General features: G+C 34.0%; 3 protein-coding genes and 1 long non-coding RNA gene across 6 annotated transcripts; 3 read left to right on the forward strand and 1 right to left on the reverse strand.

Annotated features, from left to right (window-relative positions):
* The first annotated feature begins 693 nt into the window (after positions 1–693).
* LOC126778544 (uncharacterized) lies at positions 694–9338 on the forward strand. 2 transcript variants are annotated; one of them, XM_050502206.1, is made up of 9 exons: positions 694–856; positions 1020–1079; positions 1147–1407; positions 5236–5358; positions 5674–5727; positions 5818–5868; positions 7637–7747; positions 8534–8614; positions 9210–9338. In XM_050502206.1, the coding sequence occupies exons 1-9, from the start codon at positions 800–802 to the stop codon at positions 9321–9323; spliced, it is 912 nt and encodes a 303-aa protein (XP_050358163.1). In that variant the 5' UTR covers positions 694–799; the 3' UTR covers positions 9324–9338. The 2 variants fall into 2 exon arrangements, with proteins under 2 accessions (XP_050358163.1, XP_050358165.1); XM_050502208.1 differs by lacking the exon at positions 1020–1079 and having other exon boundaries at positions 706–856.
* Positions 9321–16881, reverse strand: LOC126778495 (zinc finger matrin-type protein 5). Of its 2 annotated transcripts, XM_050502108.1 has the most exons (6): positions 16729–16881; positions 15890–16664; positions 14143–15800; positions 13710–13844; positions 12088–12366; positions 9321–10243 (listed from the first exon to the last, which is right to left on the reverse strand). In XM_050502108.1, exons 3-5 carry the CDS (start codon positions 14267–14269, stop codon positions 12110–12112), a joined length of 519 nt encoding a protein of 172 aa, XP_050358065.1. In that variant the 5' UTR covers positions 14270–15800; positions 15890–16664; positions 16729–16881; the 3' UTR covers positions 9321–10243; positions 12088–12109. The 2 variants fall into 2 exon arrangements, with proteins under 2 accessions (XP_050358065.1, XP_050358064.1); XM_050502107.1 differs by lacking the exons at positions 9321–10243; positions 12088–12366; positions 13710–13844 and having other exon boundaries at positions 14770–15800.
* On the forward strand, positions 10458–11732 carry LOC126778620 (uncharacterized). The gene is made up of 2 exons (XR_007670166.1): positions 10458–10634; positions 11433–11732. It is a non-coding gene; the product is annotated as an uncharacterized LOC126778620 (long non-coding RNA).
* Positions 16882–17109: 228 nt separating the features above from the next.
* LOC126778504 (proton-coupled amino acid transporter-like protein pathetic) lies at positions 17110–24053 on the forward strand. The gene is made up of 10 exons (XM_050502122.1): positions 17110–17512; positions 17902–18017; positions 18789–18933; positions 19658–19788; positions 20207–20337; positions 20679–20795; positions 21127–21324; positions 21850–21955; positions 22924–23140; positions 23436–24053. The coding sequence occupies exons 1-10, from the start codon at positions 17510–17512 to the stop codon at positions 23631–23633; spliced, it is 1362 nt and encodes a 453-aa protein (XP_050358079.1). The 5' UTR covers positions 17110–17509; the 3' UTR covers positions 23634–24053.
* Positions 24054–25338: the final 1285 nt, after the last annotated feature.

A 25338-nucleotide genomic window follows, 5' to 3' on the forward strand; every position in this document is an offset into this window, starting at 1 on the left:
CTCTGGGCCATCTCGGCTCTTGTTGTTGGTAAATTCCGTGTTCGGCCATATTCCACTTCTTTTCAAAACCATCATCAGCGGACTTTTGCTAATATAGAAATTAATTTAAAAATTAAGCTAATTGTAGGTATAATGGAAAACTGAAACAAAAACTGTTGTCTTGACTTGACTTTCATTTTAGTTTCTTGCTGAGTGAATAGGTACAAGTGGTTAAGTCAATAAAACAATTTGTTTTTTGAAAAAAAATTAGATATTGGAGAGAATTGCTTAATTTTATTGAATCTTATGAAAATATGTTTGATTTAAAGGTTTTCTTGGATATTTATAACACTGAGCGCGCAGTTTAACATCGTTCAATGAATTTGCACGTAGCTCCTGTAATAAGAAATATTTACTTTTCGAGCGTTCACGTGGTAGTAGGGCTTTGTGCAAGCCCGTTTAGGTAAGTTTTACCCAATCACGTATTCTACCCCCAAACAGCAATACTTAGTATTATTGTGTTCCGATTTGAAGTGTGAGGCGAGGGAGAGCCAGTGTAATTATTGTCTATATCATGTACTTAGGTAATTATTAACTTTATAATAATTAATTAATGAACAACAGGAAACCCGAAACATTCAGTATCATACAACATTACTATTCATTTCTTACTATTTTTTTTCTTTTTTATAGTTATTTTATCCAATTACAGAGGCCCATAATGTCGTAAACCAAACAATAATAAGAAAAATATAATTGACTTTGGGATTGTTTAGATTATAAATTATCAAATTCTGTTTAATTCGTCCGTCATATAGTCATGAACAATAAGATTTGTTTTGTTATTTTTTATACGTCTACCGTACTACATTTGGTGGTGAGAAGTTTTTATAAGCAAGATTTCATTTTGATTTTATTTATCTCGTGCTAACTTCCTCATAAGCGTCGGTTTTGTCGTGTCTAAATAGCTCATCATTTTGTTTTTTATTATGACTTGTATCGTAGAGGCCTTAAAATAAAGGCATTTTTTTTAATTGTAGATAAGCGACGAGAAATTAGAAGAAAACAATGAAAATAATGACAAGATGAGCGAGGATGAGGTATTAATTTAAAATTTGTGGCTATTAGTAAACTAGTTTTAACAATATTTGTGTTATGATTTTTCAGATAGTTGCAGCGTTTCAACCAGAAAACACAATCTTGAATAAACTGAAAGACGAAGAAAATTATGAAGAAAAAGAGTTAGCTGAAACAGATGAAGAAAATGATGAAAGAAATGAAATAATCGAATTAGATGAAAGTAATGAATTTGACGAACCAGATGATGAGAATGATGGAAAAAATGAATCAGCTGAACCAGATGACGAAAGCGATGGAAAAAATGAATTACTCAAAGCAGACGAAAGCGATGCATCATTAGATGATATGGTAGGCTTTTTTTTATTATCGCTGGAAAAACGCGTTACTCGTTTCCCCCACGGGAACAGTTGGGGTGTATGTGGGGTTCGCCGGTGTCCAAAGCGCAGAGTGCGCCCCAAACATCGGAAAACCTACTAAAAAACCAGCGGTACCCTTTCCGTCTTAACGTGGAGCGCCATGGGATCGCTTTCGCATGCTACCGTGGTGGTAGGCTTACTTTGATTCAAGTTATTTAAAACGGTTTTCTTGGAAGACTCATTTGTTCATACAGCACCGATACTCTTACAGTGTGACCGATTATTATGACCGAGTATTGCATTCCGTCATGTATAAACAAAACTGAATTAATATATTAAGCGACTTCTTTAAAAAAAACTTGGTACCTTCTTTATAGTCAACACGCATTACCGATAAATGTTTCTGTATTAACTATAATTTCTGTATTATCTATATAAGTATGCGTTTACGAAAGAAAAGTAGTATATGTAGTATATCAGTTGTCTGGTTTCCATAGTACGAGCTCTGCTTAGTTTGGGATCAGATGGCCGTGTGTGAATAATGTCCCATCATCACCAGCCGAAAGACGTCCACTGCTGGACAAAGGCCTCCCCCAAGGATTTCCACGTTGGCCGATCTTGCGCTGCCCGCATCCAACGGCTTCCCGCGACTCGTTCTAAGTCGTCGGTCCACCTTGTAGGGGGCCTGCCCACGCTGCGTCTTCCGGTTCGTGGTCGCCACTCGATAACCTTTCTGCCCCAGCGGCCGTCGGTTCTGCGAGCAATGTGCCCCGCCCACTGCCACTTCAATTTAGCAATTCTTCGGGCTATGTCGGTTACTTTGGTTCGCCTGCGGATTTCATCATTTCTGATTCGATCTCGCAGAAAAACTCCGAGCATAGCCCTCTCCATTGCCCTTTGAGTGACCTTGAGCCTTCTTATGAGGCCCATTGTGAGCGACCACGTCTCTGATCCATAAGTCATCACTGGCAACACACACTGGTCGAAGACTTTCGACTTGAGACACTGCGGTATTTGGGATGAGAAGATATCGTGTAGCTTCCCGAACGCTGCCCAGCCGAGTTGAATTCGACGATTGACCTCTTTCTCGAAGTTGGACCTACCTAGTTGGATGGTCTGACCTAGGTAGACATAGTTGTCTACAACTTCGAGTGCAGAATTTCCAACCTTTACTTGAGTGGGTGCAACATGGATGTTCGACATGATTTTCGTCTTGTCCATGTTCATTTTTAGACCCACTTGTTGGGAAACCCTGTTGAGGTCATCGAGCATAGTGCCGAGGTCTTCCAAGGTCTCAGCCATAATTACAATGTCATCGGCAAATCGAAGATGAGTGATGTACTCGCCGTTAATATTGATGCCATGTCCGTTCCAGTCCAGAAGTTTGAAAACATCTTCCAATGCAGCGGTAAAGAGTTTCGGAGATATCACGTCTCCCTGTCTTACACCTCTCTGCAGTTGGATAGGTTTTGAGTTCTGATCCTGGAGTCGGATCGACATGGTGGCGTTCTCGTACAAGCACTTTAACACCCTGATATACCGATAATCAATTTGGCACCTTTGAAGAGAATTCAGCACGGCCCAGGTTTCGATCGAATCAAAGGCTTTCTCATAGTCCACAAACGCTAAGCAAAGTGGCTGGTTATACTCCTCAGTCTTCTGTATAACTTGCCGCAGCGTATGTATGTGGTCTATGGTGCTAAAGCCTTTTCGGAATCCGGCTTGTTCGGGTGGCTGGAAGTCGTCAAGCCTTTGCTCGAGACGATTCGTAATGACTCTCGAAAACAACTTGTAAACATGACTCAGCAGTGAGATGGGCCTGTAATTCTTCAGAAGGGTTTTATCACCCTTCTTAAAGAAAAGTACCACCACACCCCTGTGCCATGCTTTTGGCGTTTGACCTTTGGCAATGACGGAGTTAAAAAGCCTCTGAAGAGCCCTGAGGATCGGTGTACCACCCGCCTTCAGAAGCTCGGCTGTAATACCATCATCACCAGGTGCCTTGTTGTTTTTGAGTTGTCCGAGAGCCATTCTAATCTCGAAAAGACTGACGTCCTGAAAATCTTCAGTGTAGTGTCGGGTTAGTCTTGCTCTGGGATCTGCAGCATGACTACTGACAGGTGATTGAGCTATCGTGTACAGCTGACCGTAGAACTTCTCAACCTCTTCCAACAGCTCAGATCTTGACGTGACTATTCTGCCATCCTCAGTTTTCAGCCTTGTCAGTTGACTCTGACCAACAGACAGATCTCTGGCGAACACTTTAGAGCCTTTGTTCCGCTCGATGGCCTCTTTAATGCGCATTGTATTAAATTGGCGAGTGTCGCGAGTTAGAGACTTTGAAATCCGTCTGTTGATCAGCCGATAGCCGGCAGCATCAGCTGGGGACGTCAGAATCATTTTCCGTCTTTCCTCCATAAGCCGTAGGGTAGAGGCAGAGATCTTTTTGGTTCCTTTTGTACGGCTGGTCTTGAAGGTCTTAGACCCAGCCGTACGGACAGTTTCCACAAGCCTGTCGTTGTATGTGTCCACTTCCTCGCAGTCTGCTAGGCAATCGAATCGGTTTTGGAGTTCGAGCTGAAAGGCTTCGGGATTTCGGATTTGAAGAGGTGATGGTCGGAGCGTAGACTTCATCAGTCGGGACCTCTGGAGTTTAACATTGATATTAAATATTTGTCTTCTCGTCGACAAGATGAAGTCTATCTCATTCTTGGTTTTCCCATCAGGGCGCACCCAGGTCCATTTACGCTGACCTGGCTTCTTGAAAAAGGAGTTCATCATAAAGAGTCCCTCCTTCTCCATAAAGTCGGCCAACATCTGGCCCCGAGGGTTGCGGTCTCCAATTCCATGAGGTCCCACCTTTAACTCATCACCGAATCGTTTGCCCAGCTTCGCGTTGAAGTCCCCCATTACAACAGTGAAATGAGTCTTGTTGGTATGTATGGCTTTAGATAAATCCTCATACATGACCTCAACCTCATCGTCGGAGTGTGTCGAAGTCGGCGCGTATACCTGTATGACCTTCAAAGAATACCCCTTGGTGATTCTGAGTATAAGGTACGCCACCCTAGCCGACACGCTCTCGATTTTCACAACGTTGTTAACGAGGTACTTGTGGACTATGAACCCGACACCACCTTGAGACAGTTGATCGCCCTCTCGGAAATAGAGAAGGTTACCGGATTTCAGGATCATCGTATCCTCCCCCTGTCTTCGGACTTCGTATAATCCGACGATATCCCAGTGTAACCTGCTCAATTCTTCCTCCAGTTCGATGATCTTCTCGTCGGTCCGCAGTGTACGCGTGTTATATGTTGCCAGGGCCAGAGGTCGTCGGTGTTGGTAACACAAAATCTGCCGGGGATTCTTAGCACCCCCTGCCCCGCCGTTACCACAGCTGTTACCAAGGCTAGGAATAGCAGGGCTGCCGGGGACTAGGGGCCGTGGTTTAGTTGCGCGAATCATGAGGGGATATGCCATAATCGCCACGCTTGGCAGACGGGTTGGCGATCGCAGTAAGTTAGTCATAGTACTCAGAGAGACGCTGCTGCCCGTTCTCTGGTGTATATTCCCTCGGGTCGACTTCTACGCCCCCCACGGGATGAGATGGGGTGGTGATATTCGTCGCCGTCACCACACGGCAATATCCCAGGATATTATTATTATTATTATTACAAATACAAAAATTTACAACTATTTAAGTGGAATCGCAACAAAATATGAAGTTTTCTAAACTAAAGAATAAGTTATTCTGTCATTAAAAATATACGAAAATCAAATAAAGCTATATTGACTTATATTATCATTTTCCAATATTAAGCTACAAGAAGCAAAAGCTGTCGGTGATTACGCAGATTTGTTTGGAACTAATCAACATTATAGTATTCCTGATACGTACCAAGATTTCGGAAGAAGATTTGTATTAAGCTATCCATATTTCGAGGTACGTTACTAGATGTGCCCCATTTTTTTTTATTTTTAGTCGTAGTACGTCATAATCAGTAACGTATACGGACGAATAGACGGACAGAATCCTGGTAGTGAGATGATAACATATCTCCTTGTAGACACTAGCACTGCCACACCGTCAACCATGGGATTTAAGATTTACTGAAGTACTCTAGCACTACACCACAAGGTGGTATGCTAACTGGGCCTGCACAAAACCACCAGGGTTAAGAAAAACTCAGCAAAATCTATAATCGTATTCACACCAAGTCATGATTTTTTTTTTTCATAATTTATAGTATATTTTCAGAAGACACCTATAGCGAAGGATGCCGCTGAAACTGAATTAGACAATGCAATAAAGGTAAGACAATAATTAAGTTAGTAGGTTGATTTGAATTAAATTAAATTAACAATAAAGTGTTAAAATAATGTACAATATTATTATTTGCAGCAACATCTGGAAGCTAAGAAAATATCTGATAGGAGGCTCTTACCACATAAGGTAATACAAACAGCATATATATATATATATATTAGATAATAGCAATAGAGCGTAATAGACGTTCAATTCGAATATTGAAAATGCGGCAACTGGCAAATTTGCCACGTTGCCAAGCTGCTCCGTCATTGCAAGGATGTTTGGTCATATAAATGAATAGAAGGAACTTTGGTCAAGTCGCACATTTTACTCCAGTTTATTCGACCACACATTGAAGATTTTTCTCATATTAGAAAGTCGGAACGCACGGTCTCCATGCTTGTATGGTAGACCCTGCGCATCACCAGAAGTTCCGTTTAGTTTTGACTATTGAGTGCATTTTCTGCTCACTATTGGGTGCTGCGCATCTGCTGATTATGTAGATGTTTTAATAGCATCATAAACTCCAATTTTTGCATTGTTCCTGTCTTACAAGCTTTTGCTAAATTAAGAAGCGGTTCCCAAAGAAGAGGATCGGTCTGACCCGGCAAAATATCGACCAATAGCTATCACCTCAGTACTTTGTAAGGTTCGGATTCTAAACAACCAACTGATCCATTACCTAGAAGATCACTGTCTAATTAATGATCGTCAGTACGGGTTTCGACCAAAACGGTCCACAGGTGATCTTCTAGCGTACGTAACACACCTCTGGGGTGAAGCTATCGACAAGCATGAAGAATCGTTGGCTGTCAGCCTCGATATCTCCAAGGCTTTCGACAGGGTCTGGCACAGAAGTCTTTTCTCCAAGCTACCGGCATATGGTCTGCCTGCTCAGCTATGCACCTGGATTGCCAGCTTCCTACACAAGCGTAGCCTTCGTGTTTTAGTAGATGGTTGCGCTTCACAATTCTATGTAGTGAATGCTGGGGTCCCGCAGGGATCTGTGCTATCTCCCACACTCTTTCTTTTGCATATCAATGATATGCTCTCTCTTGGGAACATACATTGCTATGCAGACGATAGTACAGTGCATGGTGGTTACCACGGAGACGCAGTGGCTGGGCGAGCGGAAACTGAGGAGAGGCGGGAGAATCTTGTCATTGAACTCGATAGGACATTAGAGCTCATCGCCAAATGGGTTTCTCATAATCTTGTTGAGTTTAATGCCAAGAAAACACAGGTATGCGCTCTCACAGCGAAAAAGTCACCATTTTCCCCTCTTCCCTCCCTCTGTGGCACACCGCTGATGATACAAAGCAAAATCGCCATGCTGGGGATGGACGTTCGCTGCGACTTTAGTCCAAGGGATTACATCGAGGCTATTATAAAAACAGCTTCACGGAAACTCGGAGTTCTGAACAAGGTGCGGCGTTTTTTCACGCCACAACAACTGTGCCTGTTATACAAAACACAGGTACAGTCTTGCGTTGAATATTGCTTTTGCACCTTTGGGATGGCTCCGCTAGGTACCTACTAGAGGCCTTGGACCGGTTGCGACGTGCAGTACGCATTATTGGCGACGTAAAGGTCACAAACACCCTTGAACCTTTACAATTGCCTCGAGAAATAGCAGCACTGAGCGCTTTCTATCGACTGTATCACGGCGAGTGCTCTGAGGAATTATTCTCTCTAATTCCAGCTTCCCCCTTTCTTCTTATGTCCATCCATTGCATGTTGTTTTCCATTGCATTTCACGATAAGAAACGAAAATGGTGAGTTGTTGCAGTTGCGAACTCGGCGGTCTGATAAAAACCGCGGCCGATTGTCAACTGCCAACCGTCCAAAATGTGTTTAAGCATAGAGTAAGTAGGTTTTATATCAATGAAATAATTAATATTTCATTTGACAGGCGCCACCAGAATTCGTCCTGGCCGTTGCAAAACAATCAGCTAATTTAGAATCTATGAAACCAAAAAAAAACATAAATAAATATATAAGAAAAGATATTCTTAGAACTGGGGTATGTTGCATTATTTTGAACTAATTAAGTATGTAATTAAATAATACGCTTACGAAAATATATCTACTGTATTGCAATAGCTATGAGATGAATGAGAAAGTTATATTCTTAATTAATGATTAGAAATCGCATTTAAATCGGGATTAAGATTACACGCAAGGAGCAGTGTCAGACCACCAACGTTTTAGCTGGTAGGGGGCAGTCAGGCTGGGGACTTCCAAGTGGCATAACCTTTTGGCTAGAGGACAGTCTGTAGGAAGCTGAAACACAGACACAATAAAAACATTATGCAAAGCAAATCGAATACTTGCATTTAATTAGATTAGGCACTATGGCATCGAACATAGTGTTGTATTGTTCACTTTCGTGTTGTGTCGTTAATCTTCTTATAATATAAATAAGTTTTGGCTGGCGGGGAATTCAAATCTTGCCTGATGCGCTCATGTCCATGACTACGACTTCATTTCACGTGATTGTGTTTATATTAACTATATAATAATAATGTCCTTCAGACCGATTTCGGCCACGGCGGCTAATCTCAAGATTATATTATAGTGCACAAGTGTGTGCGCAAACACAGATGCACTCTCTCTTCCCTCACTCTCAAAATCCGATGGGACGACAAAACGACACGGGAAAGAGTTCAGGCGCAGGACCAACGGCTTTACGTGCTTTCCGAGGCACGCGAGTGTACACACTTCCACAGTGTATCACCATTGTATGATAAATATATAATAAATATGTGAATCTCCAAACTGAACAATGTTTTTCTATAAATATTTTAAGGATTATTGGGATGACGTGTGGAAAGAAGATGTAGACGTCAATAATATATTAAGATCATCTAACAAAAATCAGAACGAATTGGTAAGACTTAAACATTAATTTGTGTTTCTAATTATTCATCTCGTACTCAGCGAGGAAAATTAACATAAATTACATCACAAATAAGTTTTAAGTATAATAATAATACGCTTATAAGCAGAAATAGTCTACAATAGAGAATTTTCGCATAATAAAACATGTAAGAATCTGTTTTGGAAGGATCTGAAAATATATCCATTAACACAAAATGGAATGGAAAGCGGATGACCGTGAGCTTTGGCGCACCTTGGGAAAGGCCTATGTTTAGCAGTGGACTACGATTGGCTGTTGATAAACACACAATGGAATAGCGAAATTATTATTTTATCATGATTTTCTTCTTAAAAGATACCTTTGTCGAAAATTTTAAACTTGATTATAACTTCTACTTATATTAGAATACAAAAAGGTAATATTTATTTATTTATAATCGATAAACTCTAAAACAATTGAACCAATTTTAATAATTCTCTCACCATTAGAAAGCTACATTAGCCAGAATTAGCATAGGCTATATTTTACTTCAGCAAGAATAAGATTCTTAGTCATAAACCGAATTGATACCGAGCAGCTAGTAATGTATATTTTACAATTACAGGAATCTGTTTCGGTTGAAATATCCCCTGGTTCGAAGCTATACGATCTCATTTCAATTCTTCAACAGAAATCACCTCGTCTTCTTTACGTCATAAATAAAAGAAATGATAAATAAATTCGATTTTTTTTTATTTCCTTACAGTTTTATTATTTACATTCTTATTTTACTAATCAGATATTTTACCACATAGATACTAGATACTTTACTTATATAAATATAAAGAGAAAATTGTGTCTATACAAGAGACATATCAAAAAGTTTATAATAGTCAGTCCAGGACGCTAAAAAATGTCGATAAAGTTGCAGGCAGAAGCTATTCTGTAAGAAACAAATTCACTCGATATTCGACCCGATAGAATAACTTACACAATAGCTTAAGTATTGAAACATAAGTGGCCTGTGCTGTTTTCTGTTATTTATTAAAAATTGGCTTCTTGAAAGTACATAAGGCTTGTCAAATTAATATATAGTACAATTATGTTATTTTAATTAATGGTGCCGTCATTATAAGGATCTCTTATCACGTTAATAACTAAATCATTTGTTTTTTGATCCCATATACTACTCTTAGTTTTCTTCTTTTTGTTGCTGTAAAAACATTTCAATACGGCTTCTTTCTCGAATTCATTATGCGGTTTCTCTAAATATGATACCATTTCTCTGAACTTATCTTTGATTTCATCATCTTTTTTAATTTTTTGTACTTCATTGTATAAATATATTGTCGTCAACAAATGATCTTCCATGAAATTTATAATTTCCCTCATTCTTGCTTTATGCTGATTCATTGTGATGTTATTCTTTGTCGTTTTACCTTTTGATTTATCATGAAAACGCGCTATTGGTTTGAAATTGTCACCATTGATATTTTTGTCTTCATAAGTAATTAATAATAGGTACTTATTATTTAAATTACCTAACAATTGTTGTGTAGGTTTGTTGTTTATGTACTTTGAATCAAAATATTTCGACCGATCTATATCATCTTTGAAAAAGTTGAAAACATTGTCGCTTTTGACAAAATGCACGAAGATCTGTAATAAAACAAAACTTTTTAAATAACGACAAATGAATAGCAAAATTTCATTTTGCTTTAGTCACCGATAAATTATTTTTACTTACAAAAAAGATGAATATTGTTAATCTCATTATTAAGCTTATCAAACTATATTTAATCTTCTATGGCTATTATGATTATTGCCGTGTTGCCATGCGTAATAAAAAACTCGTTAAAACGAAAAATTCAATTCCAACTTTGACAGTTCGTTAATAAAAATATACGATTAATGGCGATAAGGCAGTGCGCTCGGTTATAAAACCAAAACATTATAAATGTAATGTTGGAATCCAAATATTACTTATGAGGTAGAACTTACATTTGGTGTCCCAAATAAAAACTAATCGGCGTTACAGACACAACAAATGGTATTAGAAAAATATATATAAACCTTCATACAAATAAATCATCACTGGTGGTAGGGCTTTGTGCAAGCTCGTCTTCGTAGGTACCACCCACTCATCAGATATTCTACCGCAAAACAGCAATACTTGATATTGTTGTGTTCCGGTTTGAAGGGTGAGTGAGCCAGTGTAATTACAGGCACAAGGGACATAAAATCTTAGTTCCCAAGGTTGGTGGCGCATTGGCTATAAGCGATGGTTGACATTTCTTACAATGCCAATGTCTAAGGGCGTTTGGTGACCACTTACCATCAGGTGGCCCATATGCTCGTCCACCTTCCTATTCTATAAAAAAAATAAAAAAAAATAAAAAGATAAATTATTATCTATTTAGCACGTTGCATCAGTTAAGCATATTACCGATTTGGTAATAATCTACCACATCTTAATTAATAAGAAGATTGAAATAAAATAAGATTCCTACCTAGTTAGGTACCAATGACTTATTTATATAAAACTATTATTGCAAGCCGTAAAAATTTAACCATATTACGATAATAAAAACAAAATAGGCGTTTTGCTCCATTCAATGATATAATCGCTTTTAACATATTATTCTACATTCATAATATTGGTAAGTAACATTAAATCTCCAATAGACGTTGGCACAGACGCCAGCGTATTTAGCAACTAGAAAATAAATATGCAAAAGTCGTCGTTGTTATTATTGATTTTATTGTTTATTGCAAATGAGGTTTGTTTTTCTATATACAAATAGGTAGATAGACCAATATCTATTTTTCATATATTTAATACTTTCAGGTAAAACCTATTCGACATGTAATATCGCCTGAATACAGATTTATTAACTATCCAACATTTAAATATGTTCGAACATTAAGAATACTAGCTGGAAGAACTACATTCAGTTTAAGGAGACTTTAATTTCTTTTTGAGGCAACGAAATATATTTAAAAAAAAATTTTGAAAATATAATAACCTATACAGTGTCTGTGAAAAAGCTCTGATTCAGATCCTGATGTGGAAAATGTCTTTTTGGAAAATGAATGGAATTATATAAATATGTTTTTATATTTGATAATAAATAAACAAGTTATATAATTTAATTGTTTAAAAAAATGTATATAACATATCCTATTATATGTTACTATACAGTATATTGTATGTGAAAACACTTATTACTTACAATTTAATTATTTTACACTTATATTTATAATTATTTGGCACTTAAAGTTTTGTAAAACTGCAAATAAAAAGGCAAATTATCAACATGTCATTTGATTCCTTGATTATGGAAATTGTTATTCCATATCAGTAATTTTAAAAAATATATAATGTATTTTTTAAAAAATAATAGATATATATAAGAATTTGACCATGTTTTTGAGATAATTACGATGAAAAATTATAAATAAATAATTGATTTAAATAAACAATTAAATACGTTTTTACTTACAGTGAAATATTTATTTTTGTCTTCAACCCCAATTTGTAATTACTGCATTAGAAAAATCACTGGTTTTTAACTTTTTTATACTCGGTGGTAAATTGTATCCATATACATCAAATACGTGATTATAAGTCCATGGGAGTACATGAGTAATACCATTTTCATCATAAATTATGGTGTTTTTGACATCCTTACTGGACATTGTGTTTTTATCGTTCTGTAATTGGTTGTAAAGATCCTCAAAGCATGGTGGGTTGTTGTCTATGGTTTTACTTTTTGATTCCGCTAAAAATAAATTTTAAATGTACTATATAAAATTACTGCATGATATTCAGATAAAAAAATGTTTTCTACTTTATAACATAAAAATATTAATACACATTTTACTTAAGTTAGTAATTATTATATCATTTCTCTAGATGTGACAGAAAAAAAAATTGCTTTTCTAGCCTGGGTACAATTAAAATAATTAAGAATTAAATAAACCATGTATTAATATAAATTTTAACTTAACAGTTGTCATATCTAGAATAAGCATATAACAATTCATAAATAGAATTTCAATTTATTACATTTTTTTTTATTCTAATATGACGATGACAATCTTACAAAATTAGTAAACAACACATATACTTATATATATTGTAAAGAGGATGTTTAGTTAATATCTCCCTTTTAATCATCATTCAAATGAAAACAAAATTTATAGCATTTATAGGTAAAGTTATTTTCATAATGTCTACTGCAGTACAGTACAGTAACAGCCTGTGAATGTCCCACTTCTGGGCTAAAGCCTCCTCTCCTTTTTTGAAGAGAAGGTTTGGAGCTTATTCCAATTTTTATTTATAGCAATTTGCTTATTGCAATTTTGATGGATTACACGTGTGGCAAAATTTCAGTGAAATTTGACACATGCAGGTTTCCTCACGATGTTTTCCTTCACCGTCAAGCACAAGATGAATTATAAACACAAATTAAGCACATGAAAATTCAGTGGTGCTTGCCTTGGTTTGAACCCATGATCATCAGTTAAGATTCATGCGTTCTAACCACTGGGCCATCTCGGCTTTTTGTCTACTGCACATATTTCAAATGAAGAATTTTCACTATGTTTCAGTCAAAGCACATAATATGGAACAAATTTAATTGGCCAAGAAGCTTAGGCACTACGCTTAACTGGTTATGTGTAAAATTCACAAATTCTTTCATTTCAAAATTGCTTATCCTATATTATTCTTATAATTATTTATCAACTAGTTTGCGCCCATTCGTGTATCCTTCACATTTCGTGCGGTGAAGGTGCTTGGTATATAATGTCCTTTTCTTTACCCCTTACGTTGTGAAAGCGTTAAAAAAACACTTTCTAATTTATAATATTAGTAAGGATGGATGAAATTTTTTTGGATTCCAGTTGTCAAACTGCCCTATACATTGCCCTTAGTTCTGTTGCAATGCAAAATTTTATGATATTTCAGTTACAAAATAATTTATTTTACTTGTAATTGATTATAATCATAGTTGTATTAATTACCTTCGTGTTTTCTACATAAGATGCAAAGTAACATTTTCCGACATTAACTAAAAGCCATTTTATTGAAATAAATAATATTATAAGTTTGTTTACTTACTGTAAGCTCTAAGATTCATAATTTGTTCTTGAGTGTAATGTGAGTATCTACATATGCCACCAAATTGACATTCTCCTCTCGCAAACCTCATACAAGGTTTTTTCATACTCTCTTCTTGTAATATAGTTTCGGGATCTAAAAATAATCAAGAACAGTGTTTTCATTAACTATAATTAATTTTTAAAAACATAATTTAACTTTTTTAAATGCACAGCTACAAACTAATCAAAAAAATAAGAAATAGGAATAAAATATATATTTTGATTGTCCAAAGTTTGTTTGTATGATGTGAACTAAAACATTACTTTATTTAATAAATAATCAAATTTAATGAGTTCTATATGAATATATACACAAATGTTTGTTTTATTTGTAATGTACAATTACATGCCTTATAAATAGGCTATGCATTTCCACCTCAAATGCTACTAACCTTTATACTGTTGGTAATGTTCATTGACCAATTTCTGATGTACTACCCCTTTAATATGAGTTCTTATTATAGATTGTGTAGCTACCATGGTTTTATCACAATAATCACAGTAATATTTTTTACCCATCGTTTCCTTTGCTTCAACTACAAAATACACACTAACCGTTAGGTATAAACAATCAAACTACAGTTTAAAATGGTGAAATATTTGTTATTAAAACAATATGATACGCTTTTTCGCAATTATTTTATGTAAATAGCTATCAAACAAAACAAACTTCAAAAATGACAAGCTTATATTTATGTCACGTGTCAAATCTCAAATTTATTACGCTTCTGTCTATATTTAAAAAAAGGCGCAAATAGGTCAATTGTTCCCTTTTCAGTTATTGCGCGTAAAGGCCAACATCAATCTTAAAATATTATAAATTATAAATTAACGTTACATAATATATATTTGTCAGAAATACATTTTGACATGAATTATATGTTAATTATTAGTAGGTATAATGAAGGGTGCACCATGAAGATTCTTTATAGATTTTTAAGCTTAGAAATAAGGGTTACCTTCGTCAAGTATTAGAAATCAGGATATTTTTGTAACAAAAAACACATATTCATTATAAATTTAAATATGTAAATTACATATATTATAAAAATCACTCTATAAACTCAAGTTTCAATCTTGTATTAATTTTTTTTATACAATGTTAGTAGTTCGTTCGTTTCAATCTTGTATTAATTTTTTTTATACAATGTTAGTAGTTTATACAATGTTAGTAGTACGATTTTTGTCTAATATTAATAAGCACGCTATCGAAATATAATTCTTTATCCAATGTAGTAGTACAAAATATTTAAAAAAAAATTGTTTTATTTTCCTTAACACAATGTTTTCTTTTTTTTTTATAAGCGCCAGAATGGCAAATGACTCTACTTCACCTGATGGTAAGTGATAGTAGAGTCCAAACGCGTCGATTTTCAAATGAAATATAAAAAAAAATATATTCAACATTTAAGATTTGTACAAATTTTGAACTCATATTTTTATTCAAGTATTCCTAATAATTATTAAATAAAGTAAGAATTTGATTTATAATCTTAAATAATTTAAAATTAATTACAACAGCAACTAGCACAACGCTTAAATCTATTTAGATATCTAAACACGTTATAATTTGGTCTTATTGCATTTCTAGGGTCATAGTTATTAAAAAACATTCTATCATATGTATTTGCATTTGTCTTAAATTTCTGACCAATTTTTAAATGCTCAGATGCATCAAATAGTTTTGAAAGTAGAGCAGAACCAGTAATTACTGTTGGTTCATCTAAAGTCGTTCTTGACAATGGAGGCGTATATGCATACGCATTAGAAAATAACTGTGAATTGAAATCATCAATTTGAGGCAGCATAAACTCTACTGGTTCTTGCGCACCAAGTAAAGGTAGCTGTGGATGAAAATAATTATTTCTTGTAGGAGGAATATGGTGAGTATTTCCTAAATTGATATTTTCATAACTTGATCTTTCGTTTAAATCAAGGGGTTTATCATGACGTATATTAAAAAGAGCAGGATTTTGAAGACATTCTCTTTGAATTACAGCAGGATGTAAGTTTGGATGCAGAATGATAGCTGGATTATTCATATTGTCACCTAAAAATAAAAATATGAAGTGATTTAAACATACTTCTAAATTAATTATTAATTTGTTCAAAATTCATTGTAACAAAAAAGATAATAACCGTCAATGTTAGAGATTGCTGGGGTGATAACTCTTGATTCTGGTTTCATATCGGCATTTGCAATGACAACATGTTCAACGTTGCCTTTGTCACCTCCTCCAAGCCTCGCTTTTATATCTAATAGCACATTATTGTCTTTATCCCAGATTAGCTCCTCCTCTTCTTCGTCTTGCTCATTCTCATCTTTTTTCCAATATTGAGCAGTCATCATTCTTCTTGTAAATTCTATATCATCAAGGACTTCTTCCCCATCAGAAGATAATTCGTCATTTGGTTTTTCAATTTCAAAATCAATTCTTTTAGGGTCTTCATCAATAACACTTTTGTTAGTAACAGATTCAAGTTTAATATCAACTTTAAGAGGATTTTCTGTGTTTTCTTCTTCTTTGTCTTTCGTTTCTGAAACTTTTGATGTAACTTTTGTTTTAATCCATTCATTCGCGTCGTGTGATATTTCAGTATTATTGCTTAATTTTTCACTGCTCTCTTCTTCGTGAGGATTAATCGTAACTTTTATTGGTTTTTCAGAGGTCATAAAATAGCTTATCGGACTTGTTTTCATAGTTTTATCGTTTTCCATTTCTGGTTCCTTTAATCTTCGAATTTTGACAAAAAATGTTTTTCTAGGATTATTCTTTCCGATCATTTTGGTTGTGCCTAAAAAATCGTATTTGTTTACGACATTTGATGAATCTTTCACGTAAGAATTTTCTATTGTCACAGTCTCTACTATTTTTTCAGATAATTCATTGCTGTCTTTACTTGTATTAGTTTCCTGTAATAAATCAAATTGGTTTAAACGTTAAAAAAACTACTTTCTAAAAAAATATACCACTCACATTATTCGCTTTTACAACAGATAATATAGAAATTATTAGATTTAAAATGATAGTAGTCTTATTCATTTTTTTAATTATTACTGTTATGTTCGTATAAGTGAAATTAAAGCGAACTACATAGCTTGTTTGTTTCAAGTAATACACTTGCATACTTCTTGGTTTGTAGAACTAAATGGTGCCTCATAATCAATTTGATATGGCTTATTAATTTGCCATGCATAAGCAGTTTTCTATGAAAATATACGTCATCTATTAACTATGTGTCTTGACTTCTATTACAAGAGAATAAGTAATAAGATAGAAAATATACTTTATTGTAATGTGTACCTTGCTGCATCGAATGTATTTGATTATTGCCTTTTAATGTTGATTAATCTTTATGGATATTAACTGTATCAAAGACGTTCTTACTGTGTTGCACTATTAACAAAAGATGGAAATGAAAACGATCCAATTTTTAATTAAAAAGTTAAATCATATAAGAATTGAAGAGTTATTTATTGAATTTGGATCATACGTAGACATACAGATAGCAATTGAAATGAATGTGATGTGTTTTAAGATTTTAAATTTGAAACAAGAAGAATTCAAGCCAATAAAAACTATTTGGTACATAAACTGGTCGATAAAATGAAGCTTTTCATTTGATAGAAGAATAAATTTGACTATGAAAAAAGAATTCTTATTGACGCAGTATTCATTTTTATAGAAAGTTTTTTCTTAGTGAATTTCTTCAATGTTTTTTCTATAGTATTTTTAGTGATCATCGTTTGATAAAACAATGGTATGTGCTTTTATTAAGCTTGTAATAATGAAATAAATTAATCTGCAAATTTGGAGACAATTGGATCAAATTTCTAGTTTGCTATAGATTCCCAAACGTCATTAAGGAAAAATCTTTAACGGGCCGAATCGATTATATTTTTAAACGTTTTATGGGTTTATTAAATGTGTTTTGCGTGACATCGTTTTCCTGGTTTGTTTAAATTTCAGCAGCAATCATAAATTTTGGCTTTTTTGCTTAAGTTATGGCCAATTCTTGTATTTATAAAAAAAAAACACTAAAATCAATGTCTAAAACCTTGAGTAAACCTCTAATGAAACAGATAAACTTGATTTACTTTCGAAGAAATACATTAATACCTACTGATCATAAATCAAATTCTTTTGCAGTCAGGTCCACAGCCATCTGGTGGATGTCGTGGCAACTGGAAAAATTTTGCGAACACTCAAGAGGAGGAAGATGCCTTCGATTATGTCAAATGGAGGAACCAACCCAAACCAACCGGGTGGGTTATTAAAAATATTAAAACTAAATGACCAAAACTGATTATTTTAGCATCAAATAATAACTACAAAAATCGACTAGGTAATCAATGGATTTAAAATTGGAATTTTTTGTTGCTCTACGTGCCGAGGTGTTCGATTCTGTGTTTTTAAAATTGGGTGTGTGTGCGTATTTTCTTATACGTTTATTTCATCTCTTATTTTTCGACTTCAAGATGTTGGCACTCTAAGCAAATTTCATCCATTGCGTTATCAAGAAATTCGATTGATGACTTTTTCAAATATTTAATTTTGTTCTTCTCCCCCCCCCCCTCTTTGGGAGTGCGTTTGCTGGTGACGATGGATTTCTTGACATTTATAGGGGTTGTTAATTAATACATTTTTATGGTATTGTTTCAAATTCAAAATTCTTTATCGAATATGTAGAAGCATTACACGATCTTTAATAAATACACGTAGAAATTAAAACACCCTTAACGAACAGTAACTATAATAAAAAAAATCGTTTTGCGGCTTGCTACTAACGTTAGTACGTAGGGTACCTAAATAAATGAAAATGAGTGCTCCAATATAAAAAGAATAAATTGAAGTCAGTTAGATGATGAGATAACGTCCTGTAAACAATACGATTCGTTTCTTGAATATAGTAACTGGACTTAAAAACCGCTCTAAATGGTTTGAAATGATTTTATTCTTTCCTGTCTTTCGTTACACGCCAAGTGCTGCTTCAAATGTAATAATTGATAGTTAAAATTGTGTTGTCGTTTATATAGGGTCGTTGGGTCCGTAGCGCACATGGTGAAGGGAGCTTTAGGCGGCGGTATCCTCGGCGGTCACGTGGCCTACATGAAGGCTGGTGTATGTGTCGGCATACCATTCAACCTCTTATTCGGAATGTACATGACCTATTGTTTATATGTAAGTATTAGATATGCATTAAAAATATAATCTTGCTTGTTTGCTTTTCTAGATGATTGATGTAAAAATTCATTAATTAATGACAAGTACATACATAATAGCTATGTAAGAATTCACTTCATCGCTCACCCGTGAAATGTTGAAACTCGACTTATGGCGATATACTATTTTAATGCGTGTAATCTTGAAATGTTATAAATATAAAGGTCAATATCGCATATCACTTTTTGACATTTGTTGACCGTTTTCTGCGGTGATTTTCGAGTTTGTCCTACAGTAAACGCTCGTTTTTGAGTTACGTTATTCGAATCGTTTTTTTGAATACAGCAACCATCATCTTTGCTATAAAATATATTACAAAATGCTATATCTTCATTTACATGTTATTTTATTTTTATTTCCTATATAATAGAAGGATTTTGGATTCAGCATATCCGCTTTACGGTAGAAGTAACCTTGAAAATAAATATGTTTTTTACTTCATATTCACTTATTATCAGGGATTATTTAAGTATTAAAGTTTATAAGTGGGAAACGGTTCGGTAATATTTTATTATTTGATGTACGTATTTTATCTTCAAAACGGTTCAACAGCGTTGCATTCCGACATAATAGAATGCTTATTTCTGCCAGTATCACGGGTACAGAAATAACGAATTGAAATGAATTTAAATACTTAGAATATACTTTTTACGTTTTACTATATAAAATGTTACTTTGACAGATATTAGTGATATCAGCTCAAATACTTTATAGAAGAACTCGTGTGACGTCGATGTCTTATCCTGACGTTGGCGAAGCGGCGATGGCGTGCTTTCCAAATCCCAACGTCGCGAAATATTCGAAAATATTCAGGTAAAGATACAAAAAGAATCTAATATGGACTATTGGTAGGGCATTGTGCAAGCCGGTCTGAGTAGGTACCACCCACTCATCAGATATTCAACTGCCAAACAGCAGTACTTGTTATTATGTTCCGGTTTGAAGGGTGAGTGAGCCAGAGTAATTACAGGCACAAGGGACATAACATCTTAGTTCCCAAGGTTGGTGGCGTATTGGCGACGTAAGCAATGGTTAACATTTCTTACAATGCTAATGTCTATGGGCGTTGATGACCACTTACCATCAGGTGGCCCATATGCTCGTCCGCCAACCTATGAGGGGCAGAATTTCACGACCCTTACACATTACACGACCAAGATACAATACAGATATCATAATAAGAAAACTGTAAAATAATTTAAAACATTCTTTGTTTTTTGTTTCTATAAAGGTATACAATTGATGCTATAATATGCATCGATTTGTTTGGTGCCTGCGCTTGTTACCAAATAATTATAGCAAAATCCATAAAACAGCTCGTTGAAAACACGCAGAGAACACCTATAGAGGGCCTTGGTCCAGGTAAATTGCCTCAATAAATATCTCAATTACTAAAAAATAATGTCAATAAATTCGAGCAATAGCGTAGCATTGATGCTGACAATCACAGATATTTATTACAGATGACAAAAGCTATTCTTATATATTTAATTTTTTTTTTCTTATTTACGAGAGTCAGGGATTTGTTCAAGACTGTAACAATAAAGGCAAACTCCAAACACGATACATTTATGAATATTCTGCTTGGAAATCGACAAATACTAGGTCCACGCTTTTTTGATCGCATTTTATATATGTCCAGCAAAGTGTTAAGGTTAAAAAATTGTTTTAATTGCGTTTATTTTCTTTAATTTTGTTTTTAGGTTATCCTGATTTGCGAGTGTACTTGGCATGTATGATCTTGCCAATTGTCCTTATCTGCTTGATAACCCATCTAAAGTGGCTGGCACCTTTTTCAATTGTGGCTAACATAATTATATGTAAGTTTTTTTTTTCGCTTTTTACCATAAATTATGAATATGGTTTAAATTTATTTTTGAAGATTTACGTGTTGTAGTCAATCTCGACTTTACAGATAATTATTCCCATCATCATCATCATTATAGACACATTGATGTCTACTGCTGGAAATAGGACTCTCCAATGGAACGCCACTAAGCTCGATTTTCAGCTCTCAATTTCCACCCCCATATTAATACATAATAATAATTAAGCCTCAGAAATATTTAGACAGACTAGATCGAATGAAAGTATTAAGATTGCAACCGAACTTATTACGATAAGGAACTCGAGTTACGTTTTCCTTTTCAGTATTCTGTATAATGCTGACCGTCTACTACGCATTCCACTTCAACCCGAATTTCGAGAACCTGGTCAAAGTGACAGAGCTGTATAACTTCTTTGAATACGTCGGCATGTCAGTGTTCAGCATGTCATGTTCGGGAGTCGTTATTCCAATAGAGAACAATATGAAAGACCCCAGGAAATATCCTCAAGTGTTAATGACTGGTGAGAAAAATAATAAAGAATAATAATATTGTATTACAGAAATATTGTCCATTTTGTGGTATTAATATTAGAAGAAGATAAAGGTATATTGATACTAAATAAAAGAACTACATTCTGATCTTTCTTATATTGATACCGAATAAAAGCTACCTTCGATTTCATATAGACCATTTTATTAAAATTTTTTAGATATTAATCTGATGTAAGCCACAAAGTTCTTCCTATATAGGAAAAAATCTTCATCAAATAGCAATGTAAATGACATAGACATTAGGAACATACATCTTAGATTCAATGGCTCATTCACTATATAGTGAATATGTTCAGACCGACAGTAAGAATGTCTATATTCATAAGCTTCGGGGATTCTAGCCCAATTTACGTCTATTACACAATAAATTATACAAATAATATAATAAAAAAAAAAAAATGGAATTGAAAACACATATAATTCCTTCACCGATCTTTCAATTGTAAGTATTTTTAATGTTTATCTTTATCTTTATTAAACTCTTATTCTTCTAGGCATGTCATTGATTATCTGTTGCACATTCTCGGTCTCCTTTTTCGGATACGTTGGCTTTTTGCAGGACTGCGAGTCACCCATTACTGTCAACTTTCCAATGACTCTGTTAGTATGCTTCTATTCTTATATTTATAATTATCAAAAAACGGCATACATTTGTCGTCTTATCTATGTATGTTTATTAAGTGTTTATAAAAATGAATGATCTGTATTTGATGACAAATTAGGCGTTCAATGTTTGCTTAATTATGTGTTAACAAAATATGCTGTATTTTATACAGTAACAGCCTCTTAATGTCCCACTTCTGGGCTAAGGCCTCTTCTCCCTTTTGAGGAGACGGCTTGGAGCTCATTTCATCACGCTGCTCCAATGCGAGTTGGTAGAATACACATGTGGCAGAATTTCAATGAAATTAGACACATGCAGGTTTCCTCAAGATGTTTTCCTTCACCGTCAAGCACGAGATGAATTATAAATACAAATTAAGCACATGAAAATTCAGTGGTGCTTGCCCGAGTTTGAACCCACGATCATCGGATAAGATTCACGCGTTCTAACCACTAGGCCATCTCGGCTTTTTATAAACAAGAGAAAATTTAAAAATATTTTCCTTGCTTGTCATGCTTGCTTGTCACATCAATAGTCAATCTAAAGCGGATGAAACTGCGAATCGTAACTATTTATGTTATATTATTATGTACTTAAAACCTTCGCTGAAAGGCGCTGCATCTTGTGGTGTGAGTTATGTAATCGTATGTTGGTTAAGTGTTTTTCAAAAAAAGGCACCCCCCTCATTTATATCAGTATATATATTCTAGCGGCTAATGTTTATCCGAACCTAATCAATACTTACTTTATGTATAATGGCGTATATTACTACTCGGTAGCGATAGATGGCGTTGATTGAATCTCACATTCCTGAATAGCGCTGTCTAGATTCGCTGTTGAGTAAATATAGTGTAGAAGTGGTTATTCTAAGGTGATCACATAAATTTTAGTTGGGGACTTTTAATACTTGATCCCCCTATATTATATAGTTCGGCGCAAATACCTTATTTAATGTATTTTTCAGCTTCCCGAAGATCCTCAAGGGTGGTATCGCCATTATGATCTACGTTACTCACGCTCTCAACTACTGGGTCCCTTTCAACTTATGTTTCTATTATATCAGGTCACGTCATGACCAGAACAAGATTTTGATGTGGGAACTTATTTATAGAGCGATTTTCGTCTTCTTGATTGGTATCGTGGCTATTATATTTCCAAACATCAATGCGCTTATGGGCTTCGTAAGTATACACGTATTTTATTATAGTTATACGTAGAAAGAATACGTAAAATATTTACCAATAATTTTTAGTTGGAAATAAAATTATAGACTTTTTTTGGTATTCAATTTTTGTCATTCATTCAATATTGAAAAGGTGATTGTCCATTTCACGAAAACATGTTATATCATTTATGGCTGGTTAGTAACTCTGCAGCTGTATATGCTAATGTCTATTACGACAGTTTTTGAACATATGGTTCAACATGGGAATTATCTTTCTTTTATATGTTATAATATAGTTATTTTATTTTCAGCTGGGTACGTTTTGCTTGTCAAACATGGCGTTCATATGGCCCAACATGATATATCTAATGACGATCTGGCAAAGACCAGGCCTCGGCAAGTACAAATGGCGTTTGTGGAAAGGGATCGTATTAATTTCTATAGGACTATTCATTTTGGTTTGCGGAACAGTTGTCAACTTTAATGAATTGTTGTCTGTATTTAGATAAAGTAATTGTATTTTGGTCGTTTAATTTTAATATTGGTTTAAAAGTTGAGACCAATTTTGCTTTAAGGTTGCTTGATAATTTTTAGATTAGATGACTCTCCTTATTGACTTGCCCACCTTGCCCTTTTGATCTTTAATGTGTGACTGCTTACAATAAAACTTTGAAATGTTGCGACGAGCGAATGATGGTTTTGACTTTTAGGCGAATATTAAATAATCCCTTAAAAATTAAATCTTTAAATCATCCCTTAAATTGTATTTGTGTTTGGATTAATTACGAATTACAGAGAGTTCCAATCTATGTCTAATCTGAACAATTTGCGAGAGCTTTACAAATTTGGAAGTAATTTTTTTAAATAATCTATATTTGTAACTGTTTGCTTATCGATTGATATATTTAAAATGAAAATATATTTTTTTATTAAAATGCAAGTTTTATTTGTCTTAAATATAATTAATGATTAAACGAACTTACCTGTACGTGGAGTTCTTTCATAATTATATTCGTGCTTCGTCCTCGAGATTGGTAACGTGTGAGTATTATTGAACAAAATGTAGTAACAGCATACGTGACACCACTTCCACACTATAGTATAGAAAAAATAAAATAAAAATGCTCCTACCCCCACTCAAGTCAGTCTACCTGCGCTAAGCTTGAATGCTCGCGGCCATATTTGTGAAAATTTCGTAAATTGCAAAATATTTTTCAAATATAATTAACAACAGTAAAATGATTTTATCATATTAACAAAGGTTCTCGGGTAGGTGTAGAATATATTTGTATATTCTATATATAAAATAGCTTTTTGTACTTCTTCCGCAAAGATTTTAATTAACCCTAAATAAAACTAATATATATTTTTTTTAACTTATCATTCAATTATAATATTCATAATTTATATTTTAATTATTTAAATAAGTTATCATATTAAATTAAGTTCATACATAGGTATTCATCAATCTTTTTAAAAACATTTTTGTATCAAAAAGATTCAGGTGTCAGTTTCAAGTTTTGTTCGGCTCTTACTATTTGTGAACACATTTTATGACTTCATTGTTTCATATACAAGAAAATGAATAAAAAACATAATAATTTTCATAGACACACTAAAGCGAGATTTAAAAATACTTTTCATTTTTAACAGATTTTGTTGTTTTAACTTAATAATCATATTTTTACTTACATATTAATTGGACTACTAATAGAAGATATATACTATATAATTTGTAAAATGGTGTTAATTATGAAACAAAGATATTATTATTGTTTAGATAGAATCTGGATCTATCTAGGATAATATTTTAGACATTGTCTTTTCCGGAATCACAGAGAAATGTTGCATATCATACAAAACATTGATCAGGTCCACGTGCAAAGATCTGAACCCGACAGCTTACAGGCTTGTATTTTTTTGATGCTAACAACAAAATCGGACTAGATTCGTCCAAGAGATTATTGTAAGTATTGATAGTAGGTACTTGAATATGTACACATAATAATCTTATTCATATTAGTTGGTAATTTATAAAACCTTTTTAGAGTAAACTTTTTATGAATTAAAAAAATACCTCTTAAATAAACATATTCCATTGAATTAATGTTTTATGGGGGTGTATCAAAAAATATTTTAATCCTATTTTATACTTACCAATACTTAATAATTTCTTTAGAGCATTCTCTAAGCTGGTTTATTCCTATTCGACTT

This window comes from Nymphalis io, chromosome 26 (genome assembly GCF_905147045.1).
Source record: "Nymphalis io chromosome 26, ilAglIoxx1.1, whole genome shotgun sequence".
In the NCBI taxonomy this organism is placed as follows: Eukaryota; Metazoa; Arthropoda; class Insecta; order Lepidoptera; family Nymphalidae; genus Nymphalis; species Nymphalis io.